Source organism: Lemur catta, chromosome 3 (genome assembly GCF_020740605.2).
Source record: "Lemur catta isolate mLemCat1 chromosome 3, mLemCat1.pri, whole genome shotgun sequence".
Classification (NCBI taxonomy): Eukaryota; Metazoa; Chordata; class Mammalia; order Primates; family Lemuridae; genus Lemur; species Lemur catta.
The window spans coordinates 28,960,445-28,980,978 of NC_059130.1; the positions used below are offsets into that span (position 1 = coordinate 28,960,445).

At 36.5% G+C, this 20,534-nt stretch overlaps 1 protein-coding gene and 1 non-coding gene across 8 annotated transcripts in view; both read right to left on the reverse strand.

The window, feature by feature from the left end:
• Window positions 1-20,534, reverse strand: part of ASH1L (ASH1 like histone lysine methyltransferase) — a 182,927-nt gene that overhangs the window by 58,990 nt on the left and 103,403 nt on the right. For 6 of the 7 annotated variants that reach the window (XM_045545305.1, XM_045545311.1, XM_045545308.1 and 3 more), the window contains 2 exons: window positions 19,163-19,342; window positions 1,048-1,142 (listed from right to left, as the gene is read on the reverse strand). In XM_045545305.1, coding sequence (XP_045401261.1) covers window positions 1,048-1,142; window positions 19,163-19,342 — 275 coding nt within the window. The remainder of the gene's footprint in view (window positions 1-1,047; window positions 1,143-19,162; window positions 19,343-20,534) is intronic. The other variant, XM_045545309.1, reaches the window with a different exon arrangement.
• LOC123636318 lies at window positions 18,963-19,069 on the reverse strand. Its single transcript, XR_006734504.1, has one exon. It is a non-coding gene; the product is annotated as a small nucleolar RNA U13 (small nucleolar RNA).

The window sequence follows — 20,534 nt, forward strand, 5'->3', positions numbered from 1 at the left end:
CAGTATGACACAATAAACTAAATAAGGTTAAGATAGGAATTGATGGGGAGAGATAGGGTAGTCAGGGAACAGATCATTCTTGAAAGCTATGGGTAAAGAGGTTGTATTGTACTCTTGATAGTAAGCCACTGAAAGGTTTTAAGTATGATCTAGGTTAAGTCAGAAGCCGGGTGTGGTGGCTCAAGCCTGTAATCCCAGCACTCTGGGAGGCTGAGGCGGGAGGAACACTTTAGGCCAGGAGTTCAAGGCTGCAGTGAGCTATGATTGTGCTCCTGTACTCCAGCCTGGGTGACAGAGTGAGATCCCATCTCTAAAAGTAAATACATAAATCCATAAAATATAAAACAGGCTAAGTTAGAAAATCATTTCTCTTTTCACTGTGTGGAGAATGACAGCAAGAATGGAAGTGGACAGATCTATGAGAAGGCTACTGCAGAAGCCTGAAGAAAATAATATTGGCATACACTTGAGGGATGGCTATGGAATTTGTAGAGAAATAGGATATATTAATATTTCAGAGATGGAAATAACAGAATTTGGAGATGGTCTGGATGAGGGGTTGAAAAAAATAGGAGACATCTAGGATGACTTCTTTTTACTTATCTGGTAAGCTTAATAGTAGGGTCCTAGAAGGTACTACTACCCAAATGCTAAACAAGGCTTTGACATTTTCTCTAAGAATAGAAAAATAAATATTGCTCAAATTTCAAGCAGATAAGTGATCAGGAAAAACAGTGGGCCTTCTTCCTCTAATCATTTTGTATGTATAAATCATCTCACTTCTTTTGAGCCTAGAAAGTATTTGACATACTTAGGGAATCTAAAGCTACAGACATAGTGTTGCTTATTAAGGCCCTAATGAACAAGATTTATGCCATTTTGACACCCTATCAAAAAGTATACAGAATTTTTCAGAGTAAGTATAAATTAAATGGTAAAAAAAGAGTTTGATCCCATTGGAGAGGCAGAAGTAATAACAAGAATACAAAGACATTTCCCCCAAACCCAAGAAACACCATTTCTTCTCAGTGTGGACTTAGTACTCACCAACATGAATGGGGGCTGGGAATAATCCATATTCATGCTCTCCTGGAGTATACTCCAGCTTCTCTTTCTTTAATTGGATCAATCGGCTCTTTGGGCTATGATCAAAAAAGAATGGGAAACAGTCAGAGGTAATGAAATTTCTTCCTATGGTCAAATATAAACAATAGATCACCCTATCAAGAGTACTTAACAGGAGCTTGAACCTTATCTGTCTTTTTTTTTTTTTTTTTTAGGGACAGTCTCTCTCTAGCTTCCAGGCTGGTCTCAAAAGATCTTCCCAGCCACCTAAGCCTCCTAAATAGCTGGGAGTACAGTCACCACACCCAGCTCTTAATTGCCCTTTTTTTTGAGTAGAGAGTACCAAGTACATTCACACATTTTAAAAAATCTATATTTTTGGAATTGCCTTGAAGAAGGAGGCTCTTTAGGTTTGTCCAACAGTTCTGCAGAAGGAACCCAAATTTCTGATTGGATTATGATAGCTTATATATGGTTAATTTATACTTTACAGAGTATTTTCACTGTTAACATTTATATCAATACTGTGAAGCAGGTAAGAGGAAATGTTAGCTCTAGTTTAGAGATTTAGAAACAGATGCTCTATGAGGTTGAGTGACTTGCCTTAATTTTAGTAACTGGTAAGGAGATTTAAGATTAAAACCTCAGTTTCTTATTAAACCTCTACCCCACTATATTTTTCTTTCTTTCTTTTTTTTTTTTTTTTTGAGACAGAGTCTCACTCTGTTGCCTGGGCTAGAGTGCCGTGGCATCAGCCTAGCTCACAGCAACCTCAAACTCCTGGGCTCAAGCGATCCTTCTGCCTCAGCCTCCCAAGTAGCTGGGACTACGGGCATGCGCCACCATGCCCGGCTAATTTTTTCTATATATATATTTTAGCTGTCCATATAATTTCTTTCTATTTTTAGTAGAGACGGGGTCTCGCTCTTGCTCAGGCTGGTCTCAAACTCCTGAGCTCAAGCGATCCTCCCGCCTCGGCTTCCCAGAGTGCTAGGATTACAGGTGTCAACCACCATGCCCGGCCTTTTTTCTTTCTTTTGTTCCACCATGTCTCCATAGGCTTACCTCTTCCACTCACCTTATTAGTCTGTTTCCTAATGTTTGGAATGAGATCAATCTCAAGAGATTTCATAAATATATAAAAGGGGAAAAGGGGGAAAAAAAGGAAACGAGAAAAAAGAAAGAAGAGAGGAGGAAAAAGGGTTTTAGGAGAGCCTCATTTGATCTATTATGACTTTATTTTGGCTTAAAGTTGTATACATAAGGTAAGGCCGATATATTCCTTTCCTCTAATTAAATTACAACATATTGTCTTTTAAAAATCAAAGCTAGTCCATTATATCTTATAACAAGTAGGCACAGTTGGTGCTCTTTATCTATGGAATGTGAATTCAATCAACCATAGATACTTAAAAAAAAATGAAAAATAACAATATAATAATAAAAAATAATACAAGTTTAAAAATACAGTCTAACAACTATTTACATAGCATTTACATTATATTAGGTATTATAAATAATCTAGAGATGATTTAAAGTATAAGGGAAGATATGTACAGGTTATATGCAAATACTATGCCACTTTATATAACGGACTTGAGTACCCGGGGATTTTGGCATCCTAAAGCATTCTGGAACCAATCCCATGTACATTCTGAGAGACAACAATATAATAATGCATACTTTGCAGATGAGAAAACTGAAGCCCTTTTGGAAACAGATTGAAGTGGGGAAAAAAAAACAAAACAGGCCCAAAGCAGTTAGTTATTTGTAGAACTTAAAGTTCTTAATGTTCAACTCTGTTTTTTTCCAGTGGATCATTCATTTATTTATTCAACAATTAATGAGCGATCCTTAAGTCCAAGTCCTGCCTAAGTGCTAAGAAATAGTGGTGAATAAGACAGTTTACATTCTAATTGGGCAAACAATAAGGAAATAAAAAAATAACTAACAAAACAGAAAAAGTTTTGCAACAGAATCGATGCTTTAAAGAAGACCTCTTCAGTTGGACATGGTGCTGTGTGCATGTAGTCTCAGCTACTTAGGAGGCTGAGGAGGAAGAATCTCTTGAGACCAGGAGTTCGAGTCCAACATAGCAAGACCTCATCTCTTAAAGTGGAGTGAGCCTCTTCATATGAAAAATTCATGGCCGGGTATAGTGGCTCAAACCTGTAATCCTAGCACTCTGGAAGGTCGAGGTGGGAGGATTGCTCGAGGTCAGGAGTTTGAGACCAGCCTGAGCAACAGCGAGACCCCGTCTCTACTAAAAATAGAAAGAAATTATCTAGACAACTAAAAATATACATAGAAAAAATTAGCTGGGCATGGTGACGTATGCCTGTAGTCCCAGCTACTTGGGAGGCTGAGGCAGAAGGATTGCTTGAGCCCAGGAGTTTGAGGTTGCTGTGAGCTAGGCTGATGCCATGGCACTCTAGCCCGGGCAACAGAGACAGATTCTGTCTCAAAAAGAAAAATTCACAAGGTGTTTCAGTGAAACACACAAAAATATCAAGTTTACATTTGTGCTTGGAAAAAACAGCAACTTCTCACACATGCTTTTCATACTCACAAAGATCATTTAAGAAAAAAATTAAGGGGGAGGAAGAGAAGTTGAGTAATGGGTACAAAATACAGGTAGACTGAAGAAATAAGACCTAGTATTTGAAAAATCAGGGTGATTACAGTTAACAATAATCTATTGTATATTTCAAAATAAGTAGTAAAGAATAATTTGAATGTTCCCAGCATAAAGAAAAATGTTCTTCAATATTCGTATTTAAGAAATTTCTCTCCTTTGATGGTAGGTTAAACTGTTTGAATTAGATATTCCTGTATTGCACCAAAATGATAAATTATTAAACCATTTTCATCTTTTCCTTTGTCATGAGTCTTCCATTAACAAAGATAAGCTTTACCAAACCTTTTTATCTGCTGGTTAATTTTAGAATAAGTTCCAAATACTAACGTATCAGCCAGACATTGCTCATAGTAAATGGGTGGAAACAATTTGGAAACAATCTCACAGATTAGAACATATACTTACATTTTAAGTCATTTTGGTGACAAAGCCAATATCCACACTGCAGTGGGAATTCAAAAGGCAAGTGAAAGCCCTTCCTAGCAACCTGCACTAAGTTTTCAGCTAATGGACAGTCACTAAAACTCTAATACTCTACAATCTTTGTTACATTAGCTAGACGCAAAACTGATGAAAATATTACAACACAAAATAAAGCCAAGTAGAGAAGACTTTTCAACAAATACAAATTCTTTAAAATATATATATATTGTATAGTAAAGAGACCAAAAGGGTTACTTGTCATGATAGCATTCATCCCCAAATTTTGCAATCCATGTTAATGGTCAAAAGGCAAGTGAAAGCCCTTCCTAGCAACCTGCACTAAGTTTTCAGCTAATGGACAGTCACTAAAACTCTAATACTCTACAATCTTTGTTACATTAGCTAGACGCAAAACTGATGAAAATATTACAACACAAAATAAAGCCAAGTAGAGAAGACTTTTCAACAAATACAAATTCTTTAATATATATATATTGTATAGTAAAGAGACCAAAAGGGTTACTTGTCATGATAGCATTCATCCCCAAATTTTGCAATCCATGTTAATGGTCACTTCAGATATAAAAACTATGCAATAAAAGTAAGTGAATGATATGTCATAGGAATTGCTGGAAAGAAAAAAATTTGTTTGAATTTACAGATGATCTTTAAGAAATTAAATTGTTCCTTTAATTCCTTACACTTGGATTCCGGAGGAAGAGAAAATTAGCATGAGGAATACTAGAAGAATCAGAATCAGATTCAGAGTATACATTATTTTGGCTATTTCTCATTTTAGTCAAACATTACTTCCACACTAGCATCAATAAAATTGATCTGGACAGAATGTTCCAGGCTCATCTTGGGCTTTCTCTGACCCAACCCTGAATCAGTCATTTCTCTAAGGACCTCTGGTTTGTTTTAGTTGGAAATGATGTTTAGAAGCCAAAATATGTACACTAAGGGTACTCACTGGTAGTGGGTAAAATGGTTTCCAAGCTCTTTCAGGTAACAGAGCTGGAGAAAAATGAGAATTTCACATGGCTCAATGATAAATATATCTATGCAAAATTTAGACATTAGAACCATATAAATGTATACATATACTTATAATTTTAATCCAGTGCCATGTGGCCAGTCTTTATTTTCCCCCATTCTATATTTATTTTCCTTTCACAAAGAGAACTCTGGCTATCAAAAGCATCAGTTTCTCTACTAACTTGGTAAACCCTACAAGACACACAAAATACTTTCCCCTAGTTCTGCTGATACCATCTCAGCATTTTTTGTGAACATTTTCAAACACATATTAAGTTTAAAATAATTGGGCTGAACATGGCAGCTCATGCCGGTAATCCTAGCACTTTGGGAGGCCAAGGCAGGAGGATTGCTTGAACCCAGGAGTTTGAGGTTGCAGTAATGTATGGTGATGCCACTGCACTCTGGCCCCGGTGACAGAGCAAGACCCTGTCCCCCCCTCAAAAAAAAAGAAAAGAAAAAAAAAGTTTAAAACAATTGTACAAAAAATCTGCATATCCATCACGTAGATTTTATAATTAGAATTTTATTTGCAAAATATCCATTTCTCTTACTCACCAAGCAACGGTGATTTAATTTTATTTTTTGAAAGGGTGCCACAAAGTAAGTGTTAAAAATAACCACACTGGAACCAGTCTTGAAGGGGTTGCTACTGGCTGCATCTGGGACAATCTGACCATGAAAATTAATAATAACATTAATGGATTATACCCCAATTAAATAAAGTAGGACTCTTTGAGTCTATACTGATAATAAATGAAAGCGAAGAGAAGCTCTTCCTTATATTACAATGCCAATGAATAGACAGAAAAATCACAAAGTAAGAAAACCGTTTTACTACCATCATAGTAATTACTACTTAAGGCAAGAATGAGTTAACAGATGCTAAAACTACTGAGTGAAAGTGTGATTAGGAATAGGATATTTACATGGTTTCAGAGTATCTCTACAAACATTACATATTATTATGTGAAATAAACTATAACTTTACAGTGAAATAATCAATCTGGTACATGCCACCGTGACCAAGTGATTAACATTAATAGCAGAGTGGTCCAAAAGTAGTGAGTTATTTCAAATGATTATTCACAGTCAGTAATCGATCAAACTCCTTATTCCACTCTTTCCCCCCTTCTCACAGCTGCATTTAAGTAGTCTTAACAAAAGAAAAAGGTAATAATATCACTTCTGTAGCATTCCTGCCAAAAATGCACAACATCAATCTATTCATGAAGATACAATTCCAATCTAAGGACCCTCTATGAAACAACTGCTCTGTACTCTTCAAAAATGTCAATGTCATGAAAGACAAAAAGAGGCTGAAAAACTGTTCCAAATTAAAAGAGAATAAAGAGACATGACAACAAAATGCAACGCATAATCATGGATTAGATCCTGAATCAATGTAACAACTGTCAGAAAGGACATTATTGAAACAACTAGTAAAATTTGATTATGGAACTGTACATTAGATAACAGTGTTGTAGTGATGTTAAACACCCCAAGTTTAATATTTATACTGTGTTTATATAAGAAATATCTTTGTTCTTGGGAAATATTTATTGAAATATTTATGAGTAATAAGTCAAAGTGTCTATAACGTTTAATCAAATACGTGAGAAAAAAATATAGGGGTATATATGTATGGGGAAGGAGACAGGGAGAAGGAGAGAAAGAAAAATGGCTAAATATCAACAACTGGGTTAAAGATATATTCATTTTTGTGAAATCTTACAATGTAGTTTGTGATAATTCATATAAACAAGTAAACATGATGTGCTTTAGAAAAATATTAAATGATTTTTTACAACAAATTAATATACTGGTAATAACAATATATTTAGATTAATGTTTAAACGAGCATAAATTTCTTAAACATCAAATAACCAAAAGAAAGATAGATTCAGATCACAACAGTCTTTACAAATATGTTTTATGTGTTTTCTACTAGAGCAGTGTTTTAACTCTAAGATAGTTTTTCTTTCCCTTTTGGTGTGCTTTTGGTACTATAAGTTTAACCTATGAATCTATAAGCCACTGTGCTCAGCTCTCATGATAAATTTAACTACATGAAAATATGGACTTTTAAATAACAAAAACAATTACCATAAGCAAAGTCAAGAGACAAATGACAGAATCCACTAAAAGACTGGTAGGACTAACAGCTAGGTTGCAGGATACAAAATAAATATCAAAAACACCTGTCAGGGTAAACTGTTGGGAAAAAAAATCAATTGTATTTCTATATACTAGCAACAAAGAATCCAAAAATTAAATGAAAAAAAAAATCCAATTCCACTTACAGTAGCATCAAATAAAAAAATACTTAGGAATAAGATTAACAAAAGAAGCGTAATACCACTTTTATCCTTAAAGCTACAAAACACTGTTAAAAAGAAATTTTAAGAAATATAAATAAGTGGAAAGACATCCCATATTCATGGATCAGATGTCTAAACATTGTTTTAGAAGGCAAAACTCCCCAAATTGATACAGAGATTCTGTCAAAATCCCAGCTGGCTTTTTGTAGAAATAGGCAGGCTTATCCTAAAATTCACATAGAAATGGCAAGGAACCCATAATAGCAAAAACAATCTTGAAAAAGAACAAAATTGAAGAAAACACACTTCCCAACTTCAAATTTTACTACAAAGCTACAGTATTCAATACAGGTTTTGAATAGTAACAATGTTATTACTGGCATAACAATAAACATATGGTTGATAAGCACAAAAGACATATGGCAAATTGACAAAATATATTTATAATTTATATCACAAAGGGCAAATTTTCCTAATATATAAACAATCTTAAAAATCCACAGGGGAAAAAAAGATTAAGAACCTGAGAGAAAACGGAAGCAAACATGAAAAGACAGTTCACAGGAAAAGATAATTAAATGGCCTTCACATACATGAAAAGATGCTTAGCAGTTTCACTTATGAGAAAAATGTAAATTAAAACTCTCTGGAGGCCGGGCGTGGTGGCTCACGCCTGTAATCCTAGCACTCTGGGAGGCTGAGGCGGGTGGATCACTCGAGGTCAGGAGTTCGAGACCAGCCTGAGCAAGAGGGAGACCCCGTCTCTACTAAAAATAGAAATAAATTATCTGGCCAACTAAAAATATATATAGAAAAAATTAGCCGGGCATGGTGGCGCATGCCTGTAGTCCCAGCTACTCGGGAGGCTGAGGCAGAAGGATCGCTTAAGCCCAGGAGTTTGAGGTTGCTGTGAGCTAGGCTGATGCCACGGCACTCACTCTAGCCTGGGCAACAAAGCGAGACCCTGTCTCAAAACAAACAAACAAACAAACAAAACTCTGGAGATACTACTTCTCACCTATCAGATTGATAAACATTTAACAGTTTGACAACATAATCTGGGCTGGGTAAAAATAGGTACAATCATACATTTCTTTATGGAAGCAGAATTTGGCAATATTTACAATATCATATATACATTCACTATTTAACCTAGTAATTACATTTCTAGGAACTTACTCTGAAGATGTATCCTCAAAATATCAAACAACATATGGACAAGGTTATTCATTCATTGGGCATTATCTATAGGAGCAAATATTAGAAACAACCAAAATGCCTTCCCTTAGCAGTCTCACTGGATGAACTGTGAAGTATCTATATAATCTAACATTATGAACTGCTTCTTGGCCTTTCGGCAAAGATCAAGTATAGTATATAATCTAACATTATGAAGCAATAAAAAAGTGAATGTATACAAATGTTCACAGCAGCCTTCTTCATAACCCAAACCAGAAAGAACCCAAATGTTCATCAACTAATGAATGGATAAATAAAATGTTGTATATCCATCATGGCATATTATTTGGCAGAAAAGAAAGAAATGATACATGCTACAATATTCATGAACCTTGAAAATAGTATGCTCAGTAAAACAATTCATTCATAAAGGATCACATATTGTCAGATATGAAATATTCAGAACAGGCAAAAAACTGTATTTACATTATATATATTCCATATATGAAATGTCTAGAATAGACAGCATATGCGTGGTTGCCTAAGGCTAGGGAAGTTAGCGGATGACTGCTAAGGGATGTGGGTTTCTTTTTGGGATAATGAAAATGTTCTGAAGTTGATTACGTGGTAATGAATGTTTAACTCTGTGGATATACTAAAAGTCACTGAATTGTACACTTTAAAGTATTGCATGACAGAAGAATTATATCTCAATAAAGGCTTAGGCTTTCTCTGAGCTCAGAGTCTTAAAGTAGCCAACTTTAAGAAGAAAGCCATCAACCACGAGTTCTACAAAGAAACAAATTGTGCCTACATCCATATGAGCTTGGAAAATAATCCCCAGCCTGACGTGGAACTGCAGACCTGGCTGATAAGATTCTGGCCTTGTGAAACCCTGAACAGAGGATCCAGCTAAGCCAGCCCTGGATTCCTGAAATTACAGGGAATCTGTGAGATAATAAAGGATGTTTTAAGCTGCTAAGTTTGTGGTAATTTCTTCTACAGCAATAGAAAATTAATACATGTGTGTGTATTTTTTTTTCATTCCCTGGTTCTGAAAGGGGCTAGATGCAATGACATCACAGTAATGACAATCTTATAGCAAATAGCACATCAAGAACCTAGATTTTGATTTCTTTTTTTTTTTTAAATAAAAAAAAAATTTTTTTGAGACAGAGTGTTGCTTTGTTGCCCTGGCTAGAGTGAGTGCCGTGGCATCAGCCTAGCTCACAGCAACCTCAAACTCCTGGGCTTAAGCGATCCTACTGCCTCAGCCTCCTGAGTAGCTGGGACTACAGGCATGCGCCACCATGCCCGGCTAATTTTTTCTATATATATTTTAGTTGGCCAGATAATTTCTATTTTTTTAGTAGAGATGGGGTCTCGCTCTTGCTGAGACTGGTCTCGAACTCCTGACCTCGAGCGATCCACCCGCCTCGGCCTCCCAGAGTGCTAGGATTACAGGCGTGAGCTACCGCGCCTGGCCCAGATTTTGATTTCTAAATAATAATCCCCACTAAAAGAAACCAAAGCTTCTTGAGGAAAACAGCTGATTCCAGATACAGGCCAGAGAAAGAACAAATTAAGTCTGGTTAACAACAGCAGCCAAGTAAAACAAAATAAAATAAAACAAAAAACAAGCCCTCACCCCTCAAAACTCCAAAGTGAACCACACATCTTACTATGACAGAAAGCCGGGAAGTGCTCAAAGATGAGTACAGACATGTATAAAGGAAACAGGGAACAGCTTAAGAAGCCTCCTGTGGTAAAATCTGGGAATTCTGAGCAGTCCTCCACAAAATGATGGTGATCGATTACATTAAATTTTAAAAATTCATGAGTCCAGAAGACGTGGTGGCTTACACCTGCAGCCCCAGCTACTCAGGAGGCTGAGGTGGGAGGATTGCTTGAGCCCAGGAGTTCTATACTATAGTGAGCTATGATCGGGCAACTGCACTCCAGCCTAGGTGACAGAGTGAGACCTGGTCTCAAAATAAATAAACAGATAGATAAATAAATAAAAAGAAAACAGTATGAAAGGGGACAAAATAGGAAGCCCATCTTCAAAGAAACTGTCAGCTAATAAACGAAGAATTAGAAAATTGCCATTTTCTAAAAAAACATTAGCTTAGGCAAGGAACATTAATGAATAAGAAAATATTAGATAAAAAAGAGAACAGGCCAATGCCTCAAATATCAACCTATGGTTTACTTACCATTTACAACAGAAAAAAATGTATCTTTGCAATGGAGAGATTTGGCAGACACCACCTTAACCAAGTGATTCAACATTTATTGCCAACATTGGGACAGTAAGTGGGATGCAAAAAGAAGTATAAAATGTCACATATGCAATATTCTTGCCAAGATTACTTAACCCAAATTTAATCATGAAGATATGATCAGATAAATCCCAAGTGAAGGATATTCTAAAAAGACAACAAGCCTGAGTTATTCAAAATTGGACAAGCTCATAAAAGACAAAAGATGGGGGGGAACATTCCAGAAGAAAAGAATAGACATAAAAATTACATGAGACATATGACATTTGTTTGGATCCTATATTAAAGCAAAATAAACTGCTGAAACAAACACTGTTAGACCACAGGGAAAATATACATGTGGCTACATATTAGATGACTTTATTAAATTACTGCTTATATTCTTTGATGTAATAACAGTATTATGATTAGGCAGGAGAATACCCTAGTTCTTAGATGATAATTACTGAAGTGCTTAGGGATGAATGAATGCAACTTATTTTCAATCTGTTCACTAAACATCTCCGCCACCGCAAAATGGGATGAAGATAAAGTAATTGTGATAAAATGTTGAAAAAGGATAAATCTAGGTTAGAGTATACGTGTGTTTATTTGCAACTCTTTAAACTTTTCAGAAGGTTTCAACATTTTCAAAATACAACACTGTGAAAAAAAAAATAGTATAATCAGTGACAGGGAAGGTAGCTGCCAAAACATACATTTATTTCTCTAGAGTCTAAGGGAGGTAGATTAGATAATTTCTAAGATATGTTCAGGTTATAAAATGCCCATATTATTTTCTTATAAAGACAAAGTGACTAAAGATCTATTAAAAAGTGTTTAAAAAATTATTATGGCTATTTCACTTCCCAAATTCCTAGTTTACAATACTATCACAGCTATATTATCACTCACAAAAATGAAATGCTTATGTATAAATTCAACCAAAATATCTATATGAGGAAAACTACAAAACTTGATAACTGATATCAAAAAACTAAAAAAAAAAGAGAGATATTTCATGTTCATGGCTAGGAAGAGTCAACATTATAAGAATGTCAGTTCTTTCCAACTTGATCTATAGATTCAATACAATCTCAAATAAATCCCAGCAAGTTATTTTGTAGATACTGACAAATTGATTCTAAAGTTTATATGTAGATGCAAAAGACCCAGAATACCCAACTTGATACTGAAGGAGAAAAACAAATTTGAAGGACTAACACTAGCAAACTTGGACTTACTATAAACCTATAATAATCAAGAAGACAGTGTGACACTGGCAAAATTGTAGACAAAAAGATCAGTTACATAGGATGGACAGCCCAGAAACAGAGCCACAAAAATATAATAAACTGATCTTTAACGAAGGAGCAAAAGTAATAATACAATGGTGCAAAGATGGTCTTTTTTTAACAAACCGTGCTGTAAAAATTGGACATCCACATGTCAAAAAAAAAAACCTCAGTCTAGATTATAGAACTTACACCCTTCACATAAATTAACTCAGAATGGATCACAGACCTAAATGTAAAATGTCAAACTACAAAATTCCTAGAAGGTAACATTTAGAAAAAAGCTAACTGACTTCGGACATGGCAATGGCTTTTTGGATACAACACCAAAATCAGTAACTGTAAAAGAGCTGACTGATAAGCTGGACTTCATTAAAACTAAAAACTTCTGCTCTGCAAAAGACAAATGTCAAGAGAATGAGAAGACAAACCACAGACTGGGAGAAAATATTTGCAAGAGACAACTGATAAACAGTGTTATCTAAAATACACAAACAACTGTTAAACTCAACAATGAGAAAACAGACAATTTAATTAAAAAAATGAGCAAAAGACCTGAAAAACTGACCAAAGAAGATATACGTGGTGAATAAGGACAGAAAAAGATGTTAAACATGAGATGTCATTAGGGAATTGCAAATTAAAAGGAGTTATCCCTACACACCTGTTAGAATGGCCAAAATCCAAAACAATGACAATGCCAAATGCTGGGGAGGCTGTGGGACAACAGGAACTCTCATTCATTGCTGTTGAGAGTATAAAATTGTACAGCCACTTTGAAAGACAGCTTGGCAGTTTCTTACAAAACTAAACATTCTCAATTTTAGCCTGAGAGACTCATTTTGGACTTCTGACTTCAGGAATTGTAAGATAATACATCTTTGTTGCTTTAAGCCACTAAGTTTGTAGTAATTTGTTACAGCAGGGATGGAAAACTAATATACTGGGTAATCCCTATTAATAGTTCAATCACTATATTTATGTTTATTATTAAAAAAAAATTTTTTTTTTTTTTTTTTTGAGACAGAGTCTTGCTCTGTCGCCTGGGCTAAAGTACAGTGGCGTGATCATAGCTTACTACAACCTCAAACTCCTGGGCGCAGGTGATCCTCCTGCCTCAGCCTCCTGATTAGCTGGGACTATAGGCAAAAGCCACTACACCTGGCTAATTTTTTCTATTTTTAATAGAGATGGGGGTCTCGCTCTTGCTCAGGCTGGCCTTAAACTCCTGACCTCAAATGATCCTCTAGCCCCGGCCTCCCAGAGTGCTAAGATTACAGGCATGAGCCACTTCACCCAGCTGATGATTCTGATCTTTCAATGCACAGTCTGATTTTATTAACATTTTACACTTCCATTTTTAGAGATTTAATGAAGAAAAAGCACAAAAGTAAGAACAGAAGTAAAACTTGAACTTTATTTAGCACAAAATTTGATAAATATATTTCTGCCTTCTATATTTCCTAAAAACACTGCTTCAAGATTACAACTGTATTAGATTTTTCCCAAAGTATATTTCCATTTTCTCATTTCTGCTGATAAGATGCTGATTTTTTTTTACAGGTACTAACCTTGGAATAGTGACCATTATTTCCCAGCCCATCTTAAAGTACGGATACAAGACTTACATACTAGCCAATTTATATAATTGCGTTTTTGAAGTTTACCTACAAAGAATGCACATGCTTGCCCTTCCTCTTTTCTGTCCTGTAATGAAGGCCTCATATAGCCATCTTGGAACATGAGGTAACCTTAAGAATGTAAGCTTAGTGCTGAGACCGAGGGGAAAAAAAAGTCTAGGTACCTGAAGACATTGTGAAGGTACCGTTACTAAGTTTTGAACTGCAGACATTACAACTTCTCTTAAATTAAAGGGAATCAGGCCGGGCATGGTGGCTCATGCCTGTAATCCTAGCACTCTAGGAGGCTGAGATGGGCAGATCATTTGAGCTCAGGAGTTCGAGATCAGCCTAAGCAAGAGCGAGACCCTGCCTCTACCTAAAAAAAAAAAAAAAAAAAAAAAAAAAACAGAAAGAATTTAGCTGGAAAACTCAAAATATATAGCAAAAAAATTAGCCATGGCACTCTAGCCCGGGCAACAGAGTGAGACTCTGTCTCTAAATAAATAAATAAATAAATAAATAAAATAAAGGGACTTAAATGACCATTTTTAAAACGTTTTGGTGATTTGAGATGATCTTCCATTATTAGCAGCTAAACATAAGCTTAGTAAAACATTTTCATGACCTAAGAGACAGGTGTAGAGTAGAAAATTTTTATGTGATACCTACCTTAGTGACAAATCAATGAAAAATCTTTACAATGCAAAATAAAGTGTTATGGTTCACATGTTGATTACTTTACACTAAATGAGATGTAGTTCTAAAATCTAACCTTTCCTCTTTCAGTCTCATTCTCATTCTTTTCTGGCCTATGTTCAGATCGTCATGACTTTTTGATAGATCGTGTGAGTTTCTGTGACTAGTAACTCATTCATTTCCCACCTGGTTGCCTGAGTTATTATCTAAATAAACAAATCTACACTTTTCACATTTATTCCTAAAAAACATCATTTTTGATTTCCTACAGCTTAATGGGATAAAGACTAAATATATTAGAGACAGTAGAGTCTATAGTTATGTGGTCCTTATATAATTTTTATTTTCCACAAGGCCATTATTTCAGAAACCCTAAACTTTTCTTTTTTTTGAGATAGAGTTTTGCTCTGTCACCCTGCTAGAGTACAGTGGCATCATCATAGCTCACTGCAACTTCCAACTCCTGGATTCAAGCCAATCTCTTGCCTCAGCCTCCCAAGTAGCTGGGACTATAGGCACATGCCATCACGCCTGGCTACTTTTTTCTATTTTTAGTGGAGATAGGGGTCTCATTCTTGCTCAGGCTGGTCTCGAATTCCTGACCTCAAGAAAGCCTCCTGCCTCAGCCTTCCAGAGCGCTAGGATTACAGGTGTGAGCCAACCCGCTTGACCACAAATCCTAAAGTTTTGAGTTCTTTTGATATGTGAAAAACCTTTGCATGCTAGTATGTGCCTTTTTACATGCTGTTCTGACAGGAATACCTTTCTCTATCTGGGAAACTACTATCAAGCTGTACTTTGCCAAGGGAATATGAAGTTCTTAAAATTAAGAAAAGTATTTTATTCATCTGACATTGTTCATGGAACATTTAATCAATTAAAAAATGAAATAGATCATCACCAATATCACTTTTGTTACACAGATAGCACCATTTTTCTTATTTTTATTTTTGTAAACTTTCATTTCAATATATTTAGGGGGTAAAGTGTTTTTTGTTACATGGATGATTTATATAATGCTGAAGTCAGGGCTTTTAGTGTTCCTGTCACCAGAATAGTATACATAGTACCCAATAGGTAGATTTTTATCCCTCAACCCCCCTTCTTATTAATAGTTCTCAATGTCCATTACACCACTTTATGACCATATATATCCTTCATTTAGCTCCCATTTCTTTTTCTTTCTCCAGAGCTTTAGACAAAACTGGTTGGGACCGCCTGTCTGGTGAGTGAGTAGTGGGGGTCGGATTTGGTATACATGTACCTCTTACTTCATGTTATCATTGTTTATATATTTTAAATATCAATGTATGTATGCATCTGAATTATGTATCTTCTCATGCAAGAATATATTATGTATATATATATATATATTTAGGGGTGTGGCATTGCCACTTTCTCTCTCTTCATACGTACGTGGATATTTTTTTCCTGTCTGACCAGGGAAAACCACCCTTGACAGGGAAACATCACTCTACCTTGTCATACATGTACATGTTTAAATATACTCACATATAAAATATATATATAAATTTTGTAACACTATTTCTAATAGATTGTTGATGCATAAAAGTATATGTTACGTATTTCTGAACATGTTTTAAAACACATGGCTTTATTTTTGTGTGCAGTTAGATTTCTGTGATGTTTCACCCATCTGTCTGCCAGAATAACTCCAGAGTGACAAGCATTGCTACAGCATTCTTGAGAGCAGACACTCTATGCTATGGGATCCCTCCAGATTCTGTCCTTTTGGTCTAGTGTGTGGATTCAGAAGCTCATTGCACCTACTATGTAAAAGCCATTTCTGTTTCTATGTTTCCGTGCGAGGTAGCCTCAGCAACAAAGGAACCAGGAAAGAATGCATGGGGTGTTTCCTGACAATGGGGGGTCAGAAACAGCCTAGCGGATCCGGCCACATCATGGAGTCCTCCATTCCCATTCAGTCTAAACAAAGCCTCTCTGAGCTATAAAGCAGAAAAGAAGTGGCCTTTTTCCAGCTGGTTGTAACCCCCACCCCCCTTTCTGGGTGCTTGACTTAGGCCAGCGCTATATATCACAGTGCCCCTAGGCCCCAAGCCTGGGGCAGAGGCTCCGTCCAGCCTCTCAGGGCTCCCTGTTGCACCATGGCCTATGTATGTGCATTTCATGCACAGCCTGAGTAAAATGGCTGCCTCTACAAGCTGGTCTTCCTAGTGAACAGGCATCAGCCAGCCAGCCAGGGGATCCAGGCTCCAGCATCCTGCCTCTCACAGTGCCTTCCCTGGCCATCAGCACCATTGGTGTCCATGAGATTTTACCCAGCCAGAACGCCCACATCTCTGCTCCTCACACTCCCAGAACAGGCTTCAGGCATCCACCAGTCCAGGCATTTGTCAGGCCTGCCTGTGGGCTCCTCTAGAACCAGTTTAACTTCGCATAAGAACTTTAAATGAGATCTGTAGTTTCCAGAGTGTGGAGATGACTTCCCGACCCATGGAAGCCCACAGTGCACTTCAACCTTTGCCTGTCACTCCTCTGTCCCCCACCAATACCATCCAACGCCACTCCAATTAGCATTGATCCAAACACCTCCTGAGGGATAAAATCTAGCTATTCTTCCTCCCCTTGGAAAGCCTCCTCCTAAAGCATGGCAATGGGCACTCTAGTATATGAGCCCACCCTACGCGGGCAAACTACGAGCACCTGTTCTCATGGTCAGCTTTAGAAGACCTGGGAAGCTTTGTTCTCAGTCGGAGATAAAAGTTAGGCTACCTCTACCCAAAGGGCCTTCACCTGGTGTTTTGACTCAACAAAGATCCTGTTTAAGCGTTGGTGAAAAAACTCCTCTATACCTTTGGGTTTCCTTCACTACCCTAGGCAAGAAGGCCCTAGGGTCCCTGATGAAAATGGAGGTATTTTGTTGGTGACTGTAAGTGTGTGTCTCTGTGTCACTGTGACTATTTGAGTATGTATTTTGGTTTTGTTTTCTTTTGTATATATATTTAAATGTATAGATATTTCTGTATATACAAAAGGATGTATATCTTTTTAATCATCTGTGTCCATAATCATAAAACCTGTAACAATCTACATTAATGTGTTTATATATATACACATACATGTGTGTATATATGTATATGTGTGTGTTTATACACACACACCCCCCACCGATGTCTTCTTACATCCTACCTAAAGAAAACTGTAAAGCAACTGGTGACAATGCAAAAATTTCCCCATTTACATATATGTAAATGACAGGGTTTTTGTCTTTTCATGTTTATCCACCAGTTTCTAAGTTATATATTCCTTTAGATAATGAAAAGTATATGGCTTTATTCCAATGTACATCTATGTACGTTTTCATTGATGTAGTTCTTAGGGACTGCAGGTGTGAAGTTCTCCAGAGCTCTATACAAAGCTGGTCATCTGGGACTGCCTGTCCATGTGAGGGGGCTAGATCTGTAACGCACATTAACTTTCATTTCACGTTATTATTGTTTACATTTTTCCAAACATCCATGTATGTATGTATCTGAATTATGTTATTTTCTCATGCAAGAATACACCACGTATATATATTTATGTGTGTGGTATTCCCACTCTCTCTCTCTTTTCATATGTACATGGATGTTTTCTTCTTGTCTGGCCAGGGAAAATCACCCTTGACAGGAAAACACCACTCTACCTTATCATATATGTGTATATTTAAATATATTTACATATAAAATATATAAATATTATATGTACATAAACTTTGCAATAGTAGCTCCAATAAATTATCAACATATAAAAGTGTATGCTACATATTTCTTAACATGTTTCAAAATATATTGCTTTACCCTTGCATGCAGTCAGACTTTTGTGATGTTCCTCCTTTGAGAGAAAGACTCCAGAGTGGCAAGCACTGCCACAGTATTATTGAGAGCAGCCATTCTGTGCTACGGGATCGTTCAAGGTTCCATCCCCCTTGTCTAATGTGTGGACTCAGAAGCACATTGGACTTACTATGTAAAAGCCACCTCTGTTTCTCTGTTTCCAGTGAGAGGCAGCCTCAGCAATAAAGGAATCAGAGAGAATGCACCGGGTGTTTCCAGACAAAAGGTGTCAGAAAAAGCCCAGTCGATCCCTGTACATCACGGAGTCCTCCACTCCCACTCAATCTCAACATAGCCTCTTAGAGCTACAAAGCAGAAAAGAACTAGCCCCTTTCCAGCTGGTGCAACACCCCCTTCTTCTGGGTGATTGGCCTAAAGCCATTTCTTATTTTTAATTAATAAAAAAGGCATCATTGGAATCCAAACTATAGGAATGTAATCTGGAAAGGCAGAGAAAAGATAAAGATCAGGGAAGATAATTATCCCTATACAACAGAGCACTGTACATCATGAGTACAGTGAACATTGATATTTGTGTATATGACTTCTGTATTGCTTTTTCTCCCCCACTGGATGGGTAATGTGCTGATGTCATAACAAGGTTTGAGGGAGGTACATCTCACCACACATGAGTGTGAAAACCCAATGATCATAGTTATGACCTATAAAAGGATCTGTACTGTTTCTTGATAGTCAAAGTATTTTTTTTAAAACATGGAAGAATAACAGGTATTAAGGGATGTCAACTAATAGGTACTACTACTTACTCTGTAGTTTTGTAAACGTCAGAATACAGCCCTGCTTTCTGATACTTCTTCTTTGGGGGACGTGGGGCCTTCTTTTCCCTTGGGATGAGAGAAAGCACAGGCTGCAAGGTACTTTCAGGTTCAGGAGGTTTGGCTGGGGTTTCAGGAGGACTGGGAATCTCAACTGGCGCTTCATTAAAGCTAGAAAGAGAAGTTTAAAGATAATTTTATTGTGAAAATTTCTTTCCTACAAATTCTATTTTTTTAAAAAAAAATCATAGCAATGAAAAAAAGAGATATGAGGACTTCCTCATCTGGCCACACTGGAATAATTGATACCAGACTTGCCCTCCTGACAAAAACTAATAGAAATATGGAAATCTGCCAGAAACCAAGAAAAAATTTATGAAACAATTACTATTAGATATTGGATAACAGTGCAGCACTGTGATGCCTGAAAAAAATGGAAAAAAATGAGGTGAGTCATACAACCACCTTGCCTTTATAAGAATGACTGTGGTGTACGAGTAGAAACCTCTCTCTTTATAAGCAGAGAATGGACAAGCTGATAAATGGAAAAGGGAAAGATCAGCATATGGAGAGGCTGCGGTACCTAGAATTTGTGGGAGAGGGTACCAGGATGGAGAAAACTATGGAGAATTATAACTCTAGAAATCTATGTATGGGTCTCTGTTAGCATATTGCTAAATACTAAGTTGTGCATGTGAAGGGTAAAATTCCATATGCCTGGACAAAGAACTACCAGAGAACTATAAGCTGAACAATTCCCAGAGCTTACACATAATGGCAGATAACACAGATTCCACAAAGCACTGTGGAAAGACATTGTCCAACACTGGGGGTCATTCAACAGAGATCACAAAGGGTAAGGTTATGCACTGTTGGAGGGCTTAACTATTCCTGTAATAAAGAGCAGCCTTAGCTAAGCTTAAATGAAATCTTCAAAAGAATCCAAGCTGATCCACAAGTAACTTAACCGCCTATCAAAATAAAGTTTGAATACTTGTAAAGGGAACAAACAAAAGCAGAATATGATAATGTGACATTCACAATGTCCTGCCTCCAATAAAAAATTCTTACATATGCCAAAATGCAGGAAAATGTGAGCCAGGAGAAAAATCATTCAATAGAAACAGCCCCAGAATAACAAAGATAGAAAAGGACTTTAAGGTACCACTGTAAGTACAATTAAGAATTCAGAGGAAATTCTCAACCTGGTGGGAAAAAGAAAAAAAAAAAAAAAAAAGAATTTAGAGGAAAATATGAAGATAATGAGGAGAGAAATGGAAGATATATAAAAAACTGGAGAATGCTTAACAGCATATCAGACACTAGAAATGAAAAGTTCGGTGAACTTGAAGACACAGCAATA